Source organism: Quercus suber, unplaced genomic scaffold, assembly GCF_002906115.3.
Source record: "Quercus suber isolate HL8 unplaced genomic scaffold, Cork oak 2.0 scaffold_452, whole genome shotgun sequence".
Classification (NCBI taxonomy): domain Eukaryota; kingdom Viridiplantae; phylum Streptophyta; class Magnoliopsida; order Fagales; family Fagaceae; genus Quercus; species Quercus suber.
The window spans coordinates 615,849-634,539 of record NW_027069903.1 but is presented as its reverse complement, the minus strand read 5'-3'; the positions used below and the strand labels follow the sequence as shown (position 1 = coordinate 634,539).

General features: G+C 32.5%; 2 protein-coding genes across 2 annotated transcripts; both read right to left on the bottom strand.

Moving 5' to 3' along the window:
• Window positions 1-336: 336 nt before the first annotated feature.
• On the bottom strand, window positions 337-2,187 carry LOC112002065 (uncharacterized). The gene has a single exon (XM_024034228.2). It carries the CDS (start codon window positions 2,185-2,187, stop codon window positions 337-339), a length of 1,851 nt encoding a protein of 616 aa, XP_023889996.2.
• A 12,633-nt stretch (window positions 2,188-14,820) lies between these two features.
• Window positions 14,821-16,898, bottom strand: LOC112002064 (uncharacterized). The gene has a single exon (XM_024034227.2). It carries the CDS (start codon window positions 16,861-16,863, stop codon window positions 15,013-15,015), a length of 1,851 nt encoding a protein of 616 aa, XP_023889995.1. The 5' UTR covers window positions 16,864-16,898; the 3' UTR covers window positions 14,821-15,012.
• Window positions 16,899-18,691: the final 1,793 nt, after the last annotated feature.

Genomic DNA, 18,691 nt, shown 5'->3' with positions numbered 1-18,691 from the left:
TATATTAATCACTCATCATTAGTGTCAATTATTATTTGATGTGAGATTTTACTCATATATATATATATACCGAAAAAATTCTTCTACGAACCTGCATTTTGCAACAATTTGATAACAAGTCAACTGTGATTAGCGAACAATCACTTTTACATATACCTATTACTTTTTTTCTATCATTCATAACACAAATATTGTATCCATACACTTTCTTTATAATTTTATTATTATTATTATTATTATTTGTTTTGCTCCCCACTCTAAAAATGAAGAAGAAATAACTTGGAGCAATATATTACATCATACAAACAATCAATCAGCAATAGTCCAGCTCATTATTTAATGATGGATGGTGCTGCTGGTGTTGGTGGTATTACTGCAAGAGGCAGCATCGGATGAGGCAATGAAATTGGCTCCACCTTCTCTGTCTCTCGTCTGTACTATGTCATCTTCCCTAGAGGCCATTTCACTAGCTGCTGCCTTTGCTTCCTCTCTGAACTTCTTGTAGATATCACCTTTGTAAAATTTTCTCGTCCTAAGAACCAAAATAATAGAAATAAAGAACCCAAACAACGTTACCGCTGTGATTATAATAAAAGCCATCCTGTAACAGTGAGCGCCTGTGCATGTTAATTGCTGACCTGCCTTCCTTGTGAGACCTAGAGCTTCCAGTTGCTTCAAAGCCTCCTTATCATATAAATGACCAGCCACTATCACATTGAGAATGTAAGACCCAACTGGGCTTGCAACCCCACCAAAATTGTACAAAGTGGAATAGTACTTGAGGCCAAAGATCTCAGATATGATTGCAAATACTAAAGGCCATTGTGCACCAAAGCAGAACCCAATAATCACCGAAGCAAAGTAAATAGAGTATGGGGCTGGAAAGGCGATTAATAGATGGCCAACACAAGAGAAAAGAAGGACAAATGAAAGCACTAGGGTACGAGGGAATTTGTATTTGACTAAGAAGATTTCAGAAGCAAAGCCAGACATAGCTCGTCCTAGGTAATTCCAAATGCTCACGAGTGATACAAAGGTTGCGATGCTGTGAATTGGATAGCCTAGTGACTTACCAATCTGACCTAAGTTGTCAACGGCTGTTAAAATCCCGCCAACACCACAAGTTGTGGCTACAAACAAAATTAACATGTCGATGCTGAATAGTGCTTGTAATATTGTGTAGTCTTCACCTCTATCTGGGGGCTTGAATATGTTGCTGAAGCAAGAATCTGGCTTTCTTTCACTTGCTTGTGCTTCAATTGGGCGCAGTACAGGTTCCTCCAATATTTGTGGATTTTCAGCTATTACTTTCACTTGTACAGGATCATTTATGGGGTGCTCCTTTCTCCTCCAAAGTTCGAATTCTTCTTTCAAAACTATTACAAGTGGGAGAAATAATAAAATAACAACAACACAAGCACTTCCATCATATTCAATTCTATTAAACCTGAGACTGTTTTGTATGATAATCAAAATCATGAGAAACCCGGCAAGGCCAAGTGAAATATAGAGGAAGTTGTTGAAAACTTTGAGCTCGTTGGATTGTCGAGCTGTCTTTATAATCCGAACCGTTCGAAGAAAGACAATGGAAACAGCTGCCGGAAGCCAAGCAATTAGCAAAATCAGAGCCTTTGAGTTATCCACATAGATAGCATAGTAGAGTTGTGTCAGAATAGCACCACTTATACCAACAAAACTCTTCAGAAGGCCTATAACACTGCCACGGTTTTCGGGGAAGTTCGTAACGGAAGTGACTAAAGCTCCAGTATTTGCAAATGCTTGTGAGTTTGCACCGATGCATATATATATACACATTTGCCATAGCTTGGGTTTGGCAACACGGCCAGTGACACTAAACCATATCATGAGGTAGCCAAACAAGTTCATGATTGCCCCAATTAAGAGGACCATCCACGGGGGTGTGATCTCGTTGATAAGCCCAGATAGGACTCCAACGTTGCTACCCAAGTCTTTGAAGAAGCTGATCAAGTTGAGCGATGTCTGGTCATAGCCTAGGGTTGATTTTATGTCGTTGGAATATACGCTAAATATGTACGTTGAACCTGAGACAGACATGATTAACAACGATGCAAAGGCCATGAACCATCTACCAAGGAGCACATGCAAGCCGAAGCTCTTCATGGCTCTCCAACCTCCATTGCCACCTCTGAACTCAGCCCCCACCATTTTCATATATCTTAATGGTTAAGATACGCACGCTCTAGGCTTGGACTTACTAATTATGAGGAGGGAACATAAGAGAGTCTGGTTTTGTAAATTAGAAGAGTACTGTTAATAACCTCGTAAGTTAAGGATTAATAAATGTTCAATTATGAACAATTGACCACCTTATAAGTTAAGAATTAATAAATTTTCAATGATGAAGTATTAAATTAAAAATGTCCCGTTAACCACCTCATAAGTTAAAGATTAATAAATGTTTAATTATGAACTATTAAATTAAAAAGATATAGTTAACCACCTCATAAGATAAGAATTAACAAACATTCAATTATGAACTACAAGTCTACCATGTACATTTTTCAAAAACTGAAATACATATATTAATTATTAATTGTCTTGCAAAAATTCATTGTAATTGGGTGTTCTTTTTTAAATATGTGTGTATAATTTGACTCTATTTTTTTTAATGTATAAAATATTATTTAATAAAGTATTAAATAAATCTTAACTTCTACCATCAAAGCATTCGTTGACAAAAGCCTTAAAAATAATCAAATTGATGAGTGAGATGACTTTGCGCGGACAGCAGGGTTTCTAAGCGAAGATAGTGGGATTCATACATACCTAAGATTTTCAATGTCGTGGTACAACTGTAAAAGTGATTCTAAAAAAATAAATGGCATAGTATACAAGAAATTGACACGCACAATTCAATGATTTCCACTAAATTTATTTAATTAATTAGTGAAGGTCTTTGCACGACTTAAATATTCATGAATTTTCTTTATATTTTTTTTTTTTGAAAAGTAATAACTAAATGAGTTATTATTATATAATTTTAGAAGTCGTTTTTTTAACTAAGTGAATGGTTATTATTATTATATAAAATGCATGATTTTGTATATTTGTCCTTATATATAATATCTCTAATTAAAATGATTAATAAAAACTTTTTTTTTTTATAATTCCTTATTTATTAATGAAAAGGGTTATTTGAACTCAAGCAATTAAATCTTTTTTAATTCTTGATCAATAAGTTTATCTTAAAATAATTAAATCTAAACTTAAGATTAAAAAAATCAATTGTATTTGTACACCTAAAAGAAATTCCATTTGACTCTCCAAAAAAAAAAAAAAATCCATTTTTAAGTATTATTTTGATATTTAAATCATCTGTTTTAGTGTTGATTTATTCAAACTGTCAACACCCTAACTTATACAACTTGAGTAATGTCTCTAATTATATTGTGTTTCAACTTTTAGGGTCCATTTGGTTGGGGAGATTGAAAAGTAGAAGGGTAGAAAATATTTTAGTTTTCTCTTATGGTGTTTGGTTGGGAGGATGAAAAAGTGAAGTGATAGAATATACCGTTTGTATAAATTTACTCTTTTGTCCCTATTATATAATATAAGAAATAATTTTCTTTAATCATTAAATAATAAAATTACTTTTCTATTATATATATATATATATATATATTTTATATATGTTTTTATCAAAAAAAAAGTCACGGTTGATTTTTTTTTTAAAAAAAAAAAAAAACCAAAACCAAAGAAAGCACGTTGAGAGGGAAAAAAAAGAAGAAAAAAAGACACGTTAACAGGATGAGAATTAACAAAAAAAAAGGGTGAGAGACATTCGTGACTTGTAAACACTACAAAAAAAAGCGCTTGAGAGCTGCATTTTTGGAGCTGCGTTTTTTAAAAACGCATCTTCAGGATAGTGTTTGAGCTACATTTTACAAAAACGCAGCTCCACCACTGGACATATAGCTGTGTTTACTAAACACGGCTATAAACTAATTACATCAACTTTTCACGCTTGTTTTCTCTCCAAAATAGAGATCAAGTTTTGGTGGGCTAGGGAAGAAAATACCTTGGCTCCACCAAAAATCCTCAAACTTTCTTTTCTTTTTTTACCTTACTATTTCAACTCCAACCAAACATAGCCTTAATAACACATATTTTAATATTACACATGAAAAAAAATAATAAATTTAACAACTAAAACATTGAAAACAAAATAAAGCTAAAATCCCAATTTATTAATGAACAACAATCCAAATTTCCAAACTTTTTATATAAAAAAAAAAAAAAAAGTTAAGTAAAGATAGACTTATATAGGAATTTGAACCGATGGATCTAATTTAGCCAAATATTATCTATGATCTAAAAGAATATCAAAGGAATTCTAAATTGAATTTATAGTCATGAAAAAGTTCACAAAAACCTTAAATTATATGATTTAAAGGGACATGGAGGAATTATGTATACTAAGAAATTAACACAAAGCCAAACAGAATTTTAAAATATAAAAATAGATAAACATTGATAAAGTGTTAACAATCAATAAATAAAAGTAACTAGAAATTAGATTGCATTACAACACAAAAGATACGTTTTGAACCAGATTTTTTTTTGTAGTGATAGTCAATTAAAAATATCAAAAAAACTTACAAACTAAATACATGGAATAACCAAAACGTAAAATACACAAAATAGTTCAAAAGTTGAGAATTAAAAAAATACCTAAGAGACACCAAGAACTTAAATAGGTGTCCCTTGTTTTACTTATTTATAGTAGACTTCTTTTGACATAATATCCATACATGAAAATTTAGAAACAGATAACAATAATTAAGATGAATTTATTTAATCAAAACTATCATATACAAATACATATGCGTAAGTTGCAACTTGAAAAGAAAAAACAAAATCAAATTTATGTAGTGCAAGAAGGATTCTATGGAAAGACCATTAGAGAATATATATATATATATATAAGTTTTGAAATTTTGATAATAGATTTTTAGTTGAAATAGGATTTAAATTTATGAAATTTAGATGATAAAGTTTTAGCTAAATTAAATTATAATTAAAATTTATCCCTTGATTCGAGAAAATATATCCTAACAATTAATGAAATAAATTTTTTAATTAATTAATAAAACGCAAGATGCAACTTGAAGGGGAAAAGGCGTGGGGTGTTGTGTGGGATTCCAAATTTTAATTTAGAATTTATTTATTATTTTTTTCTAGGGAAGGAAGTTAAAAAACTTTTTGATATGCTAAAAATGTATTGACCCCTTTGGTAACTTAATTAATTAATTTAGTCAAGTAAAATTAATTAGATTCAATTACATGCAATAGGCGTGGTAGCACAAACAAATCACCAAATAGCTAAATGCAACAGAAATTAAATTTGACATGGGTGATTTATTTATGAATGGAGAAAACTACCGAAACAAAATCCTACCGAGTGAATTTAAAGTCATCCCTCCCGAGAATCTACTATTATCAAAACAAGTGATTACAAGTAAAAAGAATCCCAGCACCTAATACCAACATACAGTTGAACCCTTATCCCAATACACAATTAGACTTGCAATGTAGTGACAATCTTTTCTTCCAATGCATGACTCCCAGTACGTGACTAACTAATCGATGCACGGATCTAAGTACGTGACTAACACACCAACTTGAGAAAGATATTGGCTGCAAAGTTCTTCAGTTCATCTAGATGATGAAGATCAAGAAGTTCATTGGTTACAAAACCCTTGACGCATAAACGCAGTAATTTCTTTAAGAGAAAGATGAATCAAGGCAAATTGTCACCGATTACAATTTGAGTGAATAATCACTTTGCATCAAGTTGTATCACCTTAGACAGCCTTTAAAATAATCCTTATATATGTCTAGGGTTGTGAGAAAAGAAACCCTACACAAATAGATTGGATATACATGAAAAATAAATCTAGAAATCTATATTTCGTAATTCTCGATAGATAAAGCTTCTGTCGAGAGCTGTTAAGAATTAAACATTAAACCTCGATAGATTTATTTGTCGAGCTATCTGTCAAGTTTTAATGAACAACACTTCTTCACTTGTTTGTTGGACAGACCTGCATGACTTCAATACTAGACTTGAACTCTTGTTCCTTGAAGTATTAAACACATCCTAGATCTACCAAATTACAAGTAAAGTGTGTTTTGTCATATGTCCTAACAAATTCCACATATGTCCTAACACTTTTTATTTTGAATATAATTTAAATTTGATAAAATTTAAATGATAAAGTTTCGTAAATTAAACTATTGTTAATTTTGTCCTTTAATTTGAGAAAATATATAATTAATGAGAGTACTTGTTTGTGAGGAAAAACATTGTTAGAGAGAGAGAGAGAGAGTATCATATAACTTTATCTACTCCTATTAATTTATAGAACATATATATCCTTCCAATACAAACACATATGCGTGAGTTGCAACTCGAAGAAAAAAAAATGTGGGTTGCAAGAGAGATTCTATGGAAAGACTATTGGTGAATATAAATAAGTTTTGAAATTTTTATAATATATTTTTAGTTGGAGTAGGTTTTAAATTTATGAAACTTAGATGCATGTTGCATGTTTTGTTAAAACGTTTATTGTTACTTTATCTAAAAATTTTGATAAGAACAAATAAGTTGTCTCCATTAGCTGTAAGTTAAATGCATGTTGCATGTTTTATTAAAACATTTATTGTTATTTTATTTAAAGAAATTGATAAGAGCAAATAAGTTGTTGTTTCTATAAACTAAAACTTAGATGCAAGTTAAATGTTTTGTTAAAATATTTATTGTTATTTTATCTAAAATGCACATTTTATGTTTTGTTAAAACACTTATTATTACTTTATCTAATGAAATTGGTAAGAATAAATAAGTTGTTATCTCTATCAACTGAAACTTAGATGTATGCTGCATATTTTGTTAAAATATTTATTGTTATTTTATCTAAAGAAATTGATAAGAACAAATAAGTTGTTGTCTTCATCTAAAAAAATTGTTTTTATCTATTGGTAAACTACAACTTAGAAAAAATTGCTACAATTAAGTGCAATCACAGCCTCTAAGTCTAACTTATATATATATATGTGGGAGGAAAAACTCAATCTAACATAGTGGGCCTAAGGCCTTATTTGAGGACTACTGTGTGTCCGAAGAAAAGGAATCGGTTGAGATAAAGTCCATCTGGAAGAAGGATACTCGGAAACGAAGGAGGGGTACAATCCGAAGAGGTCACCAACGGTCTGAAGAGGTCCTACTCCTCGGATACGAATAGTATTGATTAAACAAACGTGTGGAAGGTCCGAATGGTCTTCCTAGCAACCCCAATGATTAAGATCAGCTCTGAGTATATCTGGAGACGATAAGAACGAAAAAATATCTAAAGGAAAAGCTGCTACCACCGTATTAAATGCACTGCAGCAACTTTTCTAGTTGCATTTATGTGGAGAAGACCCCTGAACAGTGTAATCTCAGCTACCGCTACTCACAAAAAGCTAAAGAAAATACATGACATGACATACACTCAATTAGGTACCTAAATGAAGAACAAGTGGACGATGGAGATGAGAGGGAAGGATACTATATAAAGAAGAAGGGCTCCTGAAAAGAAGGAGAAAAAAAAAAAAAAAAAAAGGAAAAAGAAAGGTTTTACTGTAGCACTAAGAATTGTAACCTGTATTTAATCTATCATAAGTCTCTTCGGACTTCAACTTATTTGATCTTTACGTGTATTTTTATGCTGGTTCATACTTGGATGTTGTGATTAACGGTTGTGAGCTCCACAGTCAACCTAGCTCTATCATCTACACTCTACAAATTTATTGTTTTGGGCTTGGGCCACAAATTCTAACCTTACAATATATATATATATATATATATATACACTCACAATGACAAGCAATATGTTTTATTTTTATGTATTAATTTATTCTTTTTTTTACCAAAAAAAAAAATCTTGGAATTTTTGACATTTTTGTTGGAAACACAAAGAGGTATTAGTTGAGTTATATAACTCTTTGTATTAATTTATTCTTGAATCTCAATATGATTTTTTTTTTTTTTTTTTAATTTTGCTTTTATACTCTAACCCCTAAAGGGAAAATCATGGTTCTGACTTCAGCCACAACTTTCCATCTCAAAAGCATTAAAAGAGTTTGAAAATTTTTCTTTCAAAAGGGAGGGATTCTTGTCAAAAGAAAGTGTTAGGCAGAGAGAATCGTGGAAAAGGAAACGCCTACCCCATGGAGAAAAATATTGTCTTGTACTTGTAGCCAACGAACTGACTTAGATATTTGAATCTCTCTAAGTCATAGTCATTTTCTTTAGTATTTTCATTTTAAGTGATCAAGAATGTTAAAAATATCAGAAAATTGTATTGTATTTCTCAAGTAATGACAAATATAAGAGTGTCTTTATATTGTAGATAAGTGTGATGTACAAATATGTGTGCTAAGTAGGGTTGTTAATGTTTGACCCAACCCGTGAACACGACACAAACTCGACACGGATTTTTGCAGGTTAGGGTTAGACCTTAGCAGGTTTGGATCATAAACGGGTCAACCTGAAAATGACACGATAAGGAACGTATTATAAGTAAGTCAACCTGCGTAACCCATAATAGACACGTTTAACACGGTAATTTATTTGTGTTAACCCAAAATGACCCATTTATCACAACTTGTTTAACTCATATAACAAATAAATATTCATTTTATTTTAAAGTTGTCAAATACCTTTTATATCCAACCTATATTTTAAATTTAAAAAGAAAAGTGAGTAATTATAAAAACTTACAAGGGATATAATTAGAAATTGAAACTTTACAAACCCGGAGGATATTATATTTTTGTTGAACTATGTTATTTTGAATTTGGGTTGAAATGTACGCACTTCTTTTTGGGTGTAAAAAACTAATTTTTAGATAGATGTTATATTTTTGTTGAACTATAAAATTTTGAATGAGGGTTGGAAACTTAAAGTGTATGCACTACTTTTGGAATGTAAAAAAAATGATTTCTAGATAGATGTTATATTTAATATTATGCAGATTGAAATGGGTTGTGTTACATTTGTGTCAACCCAACACAACCCGTTTATTAAGCATATCAAGTGGGTTGGGTCAAATCAACCCGCCCGCCTTACTAACAGGTTGGGTTAGGGTTGAAGGATCTTGACACAATTATTAAATGGGTTGGGTTTGGGTTGAGTCATTAAGTTGAATACCCCTACCTCAACACAACACGAACCTAACACGCTAACTTGAATTGACACCACTAGTACTAAGAAAGACAAGTAGAGTGGGTCTAAAGCCCACAAGCCTATTACACGTTAATAGCCCCCTTCAAACTAAAGGTGGGTGTGAGACTAATTTGAGGTTGCCAACCAAATCATGAAAACATCCCTTAGGATATGACTTTGTGAAAATATCTACAAGTTGATCTTAAGAGGAAATTGAGAGCAGCTTGAGAGCATCATGGACAAGATCATAACGGATAAAATGATAATCAATCTCGATGTGTTTATTTTGTTCATGGAAAATATCATCGTGACCAATATGAATAGCACTCTAGTTATCACAATAAAAAGGAGCAGCAAAGGGTGTGGACACACCTAAATCCTTGAGAAGCCGTCAAAGCTAGAGGAGTTAGGATGTGGTATTAATAAGGGCACAATATTCTGCTTCAGTGTTGGAGCTGGCCATAACAATTTATTTCTTGCTTTGGCAAAAGATCAGAGAACCAAGAAGAAAACAATAACCAGTTATTAACATTCAATTAGTGGGATCTCCTACCTAATCAGCATCAGAGAATGCACAAAGAACAAGAGGAGACTGAGTAGAGTAGTAAAGGTCATGAAAGAAAGTGCCTTCTAGGTATCGAAAATTATGTAGGACAGCAGCATAATGAGTCGATCGTGGAGCTGATAGAAACTGGCTCACTTAGTGAACAACATAAGAAATGTTTGGACAAGTGACAATGAGATAAACTAGGCTACCAAATAATCGTTTGTAAAGAGAATGATTAGATAATGATTTCCTAGCTGAGGGAGTCAAATGCACATTAAGTTCAACTGAAGTGTCAATAGTCTTACTAATAGTGAGTCTAGCTCAAAACAAAAGTTCAGAAGCATACTTGGCTTGAGTGATATAAAGTCCATTAGTGGAATGAGTGATTTCAAGACCCAAAAAGTAGCTAAGATGTTCAAGATCTTTCATCTCAAACTGTTGACTGAGAAAATCCTTGAATTTTTAAATGTCACTGAGGTCATTACTAGTTATGATCATGTCATCCATATACAAGAGAAGCAAAATAGTGCATTTGTTAGTGCGACGAAGAAATAAGGTAGTATCATAAGGATTGGTAGTGTAACCTAAGCAAAAAATGGTGGAGTTGAACTTGGCAAACCAAGCTTATGGAGCTTGTTTAAGGTCATAAGTGCATGTTGAAGGTGACAAACTATGTTCAATTCAATAGAGAGACCAAGAGGAGGTTGTATATAAACTTTTTCACTTAAATTCCCATTAAAGAATGCATTTTTGACATCCATTTGAAAAGATCTCATTTACTGGCAGTGGCAATAGCTAAAAGAGTACGAACAAATGAGATTCTAGCAACTAAAGCAAAGGTCTCTTCATAATTAATCTCATGCTCATGTGTAAAATCTTTTGCAACAAGACGAGCATTATAGTGCTCAATGGACCCATAAGAGTGAGTCTTGATCTTGTAGATCAACTTACAAGAATGCCTTTATATAGAAGACAAGTGTGTTGTATAAGTATGTGTACTAAGTAAAACAAGTAAAGTGGACCTAAAGTCCATAAGCCTATTACACTTGATATTAACCACAGGCTTATTACACGTTAATAACAAAGACCAATCAGAATTGATAGATGCCAAAATTTGGGGTAGACAACTTTTAAGATAAGATGTATCTTTGGCAAACATGCAAATTGGTTGGTAGTCTCTTTGAATCAGCTTCACTCGTTAGGTCTGTTTAAGCCAATATCTAGAAGTTAGAACCGGCTAGTTCATGGAAAAAAAAAAAAAACAAACCACAAGCCCGCAAGTTAAAACTTTCTTTTTACAATCTTTCTTGGTGTGGTCCTAAATTTTTTCTTTGTTCATTGGCTATTGTTATTTTTCTTTGACAAGCGACTTTTGGGTTTTTGGCCCTTTTGGCTCTACGAGGAAAAGGAACACATTCATAAAGTGATAAAACGTGATTTTCACTTTTCAATCTGGGTTGACTATTGCACATTTATCCTAACGAAGTTCTTGTCTTTATTAAAAAAAAATTATTATTGTTACTATTATTAAAAAAAAAGTTAATAGATATTGATTTAGAAAATATTTTCAAAAACTTTTCAGGAAAAAAGTACAAACTAAATAGTCGTTTTGACGACTTTTTATATTTTTCATAAAAATTATGTTAAATTTAAAAAAAAAAATAGTTTATTAACAATTTTCTTAAGATTAAGTGTCTGTTTGTTTGCACTTTTGAAGTGCAAAAAGTATTTTTTCAAACCACTTTTTCTATACTGCACGTTTAGTAAGACTCAAACATCATGCTTTTTCTAACACGTGGCCTTTTGAAATGTAAACAAACATGGCTTTGACACAACACAGCTCTAGCAAGCTTTTGCAAAAGCCAACGCACGTTGATAAATGTTACCGTTGAGAAGCTCTCTTTAATTACCAAAATGCCCAACCATTTTGATTGAAAACTCAATTTTGCCCTTTGAAAAATCAATGTATGTAGCTAGAAAGTCACGGCTTCCTCTCATCTCATCTTCAAGAACAAGCCTCTCCTCCGTGCTGCTGCAGGTAAATGTTTCTCTTGACCAATTCGGACCGATCTTCTTCATCTTCTTCTTCTTCTTTCTTCTTCGTCTTCTTCCCAAATTGCCCACTGTGTTTGAAAAGGCAGATCACGCTATCTGCAATCCTCAGTTCTAAAATTAGATCTCATCTCTCTGCTACAGTGGATACTGCCAAAATGAATTGCCTATTGATTCTTGATGACAACCATGGAGTCATTGATCAACACAACGATGAAAAAGCTGCCCCAAATGGTGGTGTTGAAGTGGGTCTTGATTCTTGATGAGCCATGAGGTGAAGCCTCACTGCGAGAAGGAAACTATGACTCACAAAAATCACTTTGTTGAAGTGTGGGTGCCAAGTACTGCCAGTAATATGTGAAACACAGAGTTAAAGTGGCAAGAGAAAAGGGAGAAAGGAAGAAAGAAAATTAAAAAAAGAAAGAGGAAGAAAGAGGCTTTGTGTGGAATGTTCTCGAGTGTGGAGAAAGTGGTAGGGAAAAAAGAGGAAAGAAGGAAAAAAAAAAAAAAAAAAAGAGAAAGGGTACGATGTGGAGAAAGTGGTAGGGAAAAAAGAGGAAAGAAGGAAAAAAAAAAAAAAAAAAAGAGTAAGGGTACGTGTGTGGAGGAGAAAAAAAGAGGGGAAAAAAGAGAGAAGGAAATACGGATGAAAAGAAAAAAAAAAGGGAAAAATAAAATAAATAATAAGAAATTAAAATTGAGAAATATTATCATAATATTTTTACAATACTTTCACAATAAATCTTAAGTAGTAGGTTATTATTAGCTAATATTGGTGAGAAAAAAATAATTTTTTTAGAAAGAGAAAAAAAAATAATTTTAATAGTACGTTCAAATTAAAATGAGTATCAATTATCACAATATTTTCACAATACTTTCACAATAAATCTTAAGTGGTAGGTTATTATTAGCTAATATTAGTGAGAAAAAATAATTTTTTTAGAAAGAAAAAAAAAGTAATTGTAATAGTACGTTCAAATTAAAATCAGTATCAATTATCACAATATTTTCACAATAAATCTTAAGTGGTAAGTTATTATTAGCAAATATTGGTGTAGGGACCGGGTTTGAGCACTTCTACTGTTGAGAAAGTGGACTCAAGCCCAGTTAGCCCAGTACAATGAATGTGTAGAAAACAGGTTCAACAACTAGGCCCTAACAAACGGACAACGCCTAATGTAGAATTTCCCTCCGTTGAAGGCTGGCGCACCAGGCTTACCCTCCAAGGTCGCTGGGCTTGAGTCCACTCTCTCAACAGTAGAAGTACTCAAACCCGGTCCCTACAATTGGTAAGAAAAAAATAATTTTTTTAGAAAGAGAAAAAAATAATTGTAATAGTACGTTCAAATTAAAATTAGTATCAATTATCACAATATTTTCACAATAAATCTTAAGTGGTAGGTTATTATTAGCTAATATTGATGAGAAAAAATAATTTTTTTAGAGAGAGAAAAATTAATTTAAGTATTATAAAGTAGTTAATTTAAGTATGAAATAAACTCCTTTATATATACATTGTCCTTTTTAGTAATTTATTACTTAAACCACCACTTTTATAAATCTTAGCCAAACATTCAGCTTTTTTAAAAAGTATTTTTTAACAGTTTTTACCAAATACTTAGCTTTTACAAAAAGTTTAATTTCATACTGCACTTTTTGAAAACTCCACTTTTTCAAAAAGCCTAATTTCAAAAAGCTGAACCAAACTCAGCCTAAGAGCACCTAATAACATTAACTAACTTCAACAAGTGTTTTAGAAAAATTTTATTGAGTTGATTTTTTTTTTGGGGGGTGGGGGTGTGGGGGCCGGGTTAGAAACATTGCAAATGAGCAAGCCCTTTGAAGCTCCCCTTATTCCCACTGGAGATCACATGTCTGTGTCACTGTGTTTTTAGGTTTTGATGGGCTTAACCCACCTAAGTTGGGCTGAAACTGTTTTATTAATCCTATGAAAAGAGGAAAAGCTACTAGTTTGCTGTCATAAGCCGGCTTATACGATCTCTTGGGCCTAGCTCAGGTAAACTCTTCCGGCTCTTTGTAGAAGAAAATAATAGTAATAATAATAAAATATTGATTTCATCACTTTCCAAAAGTTTCGATTTCTTCCCTCAAAGTTTGTTTTTGTTCCAATTTTTTTTTTTGCAAACATTATACTTTGTGTTCTTCCGTGTATGTCCAATCCATTAGTTTATATCTCATGTGATCTAACAGAATGTTAAATGTGGTAATTTTTTAGCATTACCTAATCTCACTTGAATTAAACAATTTTTTCTATTTAAAAAGACTAGACATGTAGCATGCAATTTTTGGTCACACTCTGTGTTTAATTATGGATCTAAAATTTCCAATTTGACTAAGAATACAAAAAACCAACATTGAAAATAATATAACTATTTGGTAAGTGAACAACCATAGTAAATAATATGATTAGAACCTCTCTCCCTGACAAAATGTTCAAGCCGTTCAAATTTTCATGGCATTGGTAGTCGAAGTCATTGAAATCCATTTTAGTAATTTATGCTTAGAAACTAGAACTAGAAATACTTAGGGGAAAGTTCTATTAAAAGTTTAATATAACATGTAGAGAGGGATATCATTTGATACAAAAGCTTTAGTCTAAAGAAAAATGTTATGTTTACAATCTTTTAATATTTTCACAACAAATCAAAAGTAACAAGTTGTTATTAGCTGTTATCTTATTAAGGACAAAAAAAATAATTTCAATAATAGGTTCAAATTACAATCAATAACAATTTACAACTTATAATTTATTGTGAAAGTGCGAAAAATGTCATGATTCTAACACGTAATTCTCAAGTCTAAATAAGTTTTAGCACAATTATATTATAACAACTACTTATCATTGTCAATATTATTTAATGTAAGATTTCACTCATGCATATATACCTAACAAGTTCTTTTATGAACACATTTTACACAACTTGATAACAACTACAACGGAGAATAGTAAACAATCATTACTTTCGCATGAAACAATTATTTTTTCACTATCATTCTCTGCAGCACCCATCAGTGTTTGTGGCACAAAAAATGTGTCCATACACTTTCTTTATTTTCTTTTTTTCCCTCACTCTTAAAATTAAAAAGAAATAACTTTATCAATATATTACATCATACGCACAATCAATCAGCACTCATGATTTTAATGATGGTTGATGCTACTGGTGTTGGTGGTATTACTGCAAGAGGCATCATCGGATGAGGCAATGAAATTAGCTCCACCTTCTCTTTCTCTCATCGGTACTATGTCATCTCCCCTAGAGGCCATTTCACTCGCCGCTGCCTTTGCTTCCTCTCTGAACTTCTTGTAGATATCACCTTTGTAAAATTTGCTCGTCCTAAGAACCAAAATAATAGAAAAAAGGAACCCAAATAACGTTACCGCTGTGATTATAATAAAAGCCATCCTGTAACAGTGAGCCCCTGTGCATGTTAATTGCTGACCAGCCTTCCTTGTGACGCCTAAAGCTTCCATTTGCTTCAAAGCCTCCTTATCATATAAACGACCAGCCACTTTAACATTGAGAATGTAAGACCCAACTGGGCTTGCGATGGTACCAAAATTGTACAGAGTGGAATAGTACTTGAGCCCAAAGATCTCAGATATGATTGCAAACATTAAAGGCCATTGTGCACCAAAGCAAAACCCAATAATCACTGAAGCAAAGTAAAGAGAATTTGGGACCGCAAAGGCAATTAAGAGATGGCCAACACAACTGAAAAGAAGGACAAGTGTAAGCACTAGGGGACGAGGGAATTTGTATTTGACTAAGAAGATTTCAGAAGCAAAGCCAGACATAGCTCGTCCTAGGTAATTCCAAATGCTCACGAGTGATACAAAGGTTGTGATGCTGTGAGTTGGATAGCCTAGTGACTTTCCAATCTGACCCAAGTTGTCAATTGCCGTCAATGCTCCACCGATACCACAAGTTGTGGCTATAAACAAAATTAGCATGTCGATGCTGAGAAGTGCTTGTAATATTGTGTAGTCCTCACCTCTGTCTGGTGACCTGAATATGTTGCTCAAGCAAGAATCTGGCTTTCTTTCACTTGCTCGAGTTTCAATTTGGGGCAGTGATGGTTGCTCCAATACTTGTGGATTTTCAGATACCACCTTCACTTGTATAGGATCATTCACGGGGTGCTCCTTGCTCTTCCAAAGTTTGAATTCTTCTTTCATAACTATTGCAAGTGGGAGAAATAGCAAGGTAAGAACGACACAAGCATTTCCTACATATTCACTCCTGGTAAACTTGATCCTGTTTTGTATGATAATCAAAACCATGAGAAGCCCGGCAAGGCCAAGTGAAACATAGAGGAAATTGTAGAAAACTTTGAGCTCGTTGGATCGTCGAGCTGTCTTTATAATCCGAACCGTTCGAAGAAAGACAAAGGAAACAGCTGCGGGAAGCCAAGCAATTAGCAAAATCAGAGCCTTTGAGTTATCCCCGTAGAAAGCATGGTAGAGTTGTGTCATAATAGCACCACTTAGACCAACAAGACCCTTCAGAAGGCCTATAACACTGCCTCGGCTTTCTGGGAAGTTCATAACACAAGTGACTAAAGCTCCAGTATTTGAAAATGCCTGTGAGTTTGCACCGATGTATATATATAAACACATTTGCCATAGCTGGGGTTTGGCAATATGGCCTGTGACACTAAGCCATATCATGAGGTACCCAAAAAAGTTCATGATTACCCCAATTGAGAGGACCACCCATGGGGGTGAGATCTCGTTGATAAGCCCAGATAGGACTCCAACGTTTCCACCCGTGTCTTTGAAGAAGCCGATCAAGTTGAGCGATGTCTGGTCATAGCCTAGGGTTGATTTTATGTCGTTGGAGTATGCGCCAAATAAGTACCCTGAACCTGAGACAGACATGATTAAGAATGATGCAAAGACCATGAACCATCTACCATGGAGCACATGCAAGCCGAAGCTCTTAATGGCTCTCCAACCCCCACCACTACCTCTGAACTCAGCCACCACCATTTTCTTTTATCTTAAAGGTTTAAGATACGCAAGCTCTAGGCTTAGACTTACTTATGAGGAGGGAGTTTAGTACATGCAATTTATAAGGGAGTCTGGTTTTGTAAATTAGAGGGGTACTGTTAACCAGTACTGCTCTCAATGCATAAGTAATATTTCTTTAAAGTATTTATTAACTTTTCTTTTTTTTCAAATGTATAAAATATATTATTCTATGTGAAGATAGTGTGATTCATAATTTCATATATACGTAAGATTTTCAACGTCATGGTATAAAAGTGATTCTTAAAAATAAAAGATAAACGTCATGGTACAAGAAAATGACACGCACAACTCAATGACTATTATCGATCACTTCCACTAATTTCCTTAATTAACTTATTTATTAGCATAGAAAATCAGGAAGGGGAAAATAAAGTAAAAATACATAAATAAATTAGGCCATCCACAATTCCACGTGTGTTTGATGCATGTTATCGTTTTGTCTGAAATAAATATTTGCAGATTCAGGTGTTCATACTTAATAGCTCTTCAAAAACATAGCTAAGTTGTTGTACTAAAAAAGCTAATCCATAGTTCAATGACTAAAGACACAGTTTTACTTCAGTTTTTTTTTTCTTTGGAGGGATTGATTCTCCTAATTATAATTTAACTAAGAGTAAATTTAATTTGACTATATATATATATTAATTTATTCTCTCTAACCTTCTCAATTCTCATTTCTTGTTTTCCTAACATACTTCTGAATTATACTTGGTGGAGAGTGAAGTAAAGGGTAACGATACAAGTTTATTATGTGCTAATGTGTGTTATTGATCTAAGAGACCCAATTATATTGAAAAGCTCATGTAAGAATAACTCTAGTTTTTATAGTTCCTATATATACCTTATATTAGAGTTCAATTAAGGGACTATAAGAGTTAGGATTAACTCTACAAGGGCTTTACAATTTTATCGTGTCTCTTATGCTAATACATTTTAACACATATTAAACTAGCATCTTTAATAGGTATTATTAGGGACACATTTGGTAGACTATAATAGACACTGTAATGTAATAGATATTTCTATGGCATAACTATTCAGTTGTTTGGTTATGTTTTTATTACAATGAATAATTATTCCTTATGAATGGCTATTCTTTAAAATAAGAAATAACTATTCCTTATTAAAAATACTGAATATCTGTTCATTCATCTTATGTAATAACTTTTTTTAAAAATTTCTTAAAAAGTCATTAGTTGTCACATCTTCAAAATGAAAGAAAATAAATTTTCATTGTTGTTAATTATTAGCTCTATTTTGGACACTCTAAAATAAGTGTATTTTATGAAATTTGACTTCAAAATTATTTGATTACATCTTCTTTTTATATTCTACTAAATTGTGGATGCATATTCAGAATTATATTCCTAAATGGTTATCAAACTAATGAATAGTAATACTTATTACATTCCAACTTAATGTATTCCTTGTAATACTTATTCCTATTCCCATGTAATAATCATTACAACGTACCAAACATGCCCTTGATGAATAATTCGGTATGCAGGCTAGAGCAGAACAAACACTCTGGCTTACTTTCTGCAGTAGGTCTTTGGATAGCTCACCTCATGATCCTCATCTTCACTGCCTAAAGATATTTAGAAAGAAAAGAGCAATGCTACGTATACAAAAATTTTGACAACATTTTTTTATAATAGTTAAGTATTGGTGGGCTTGTACTAGTTCTCATATAGGTCTATAATTGACATCACATTTTTAACTAACATTACTAATTTATCACATCAACAAATGTGAAATTTATTGCGTCTATAGGCTTTCTCTATAT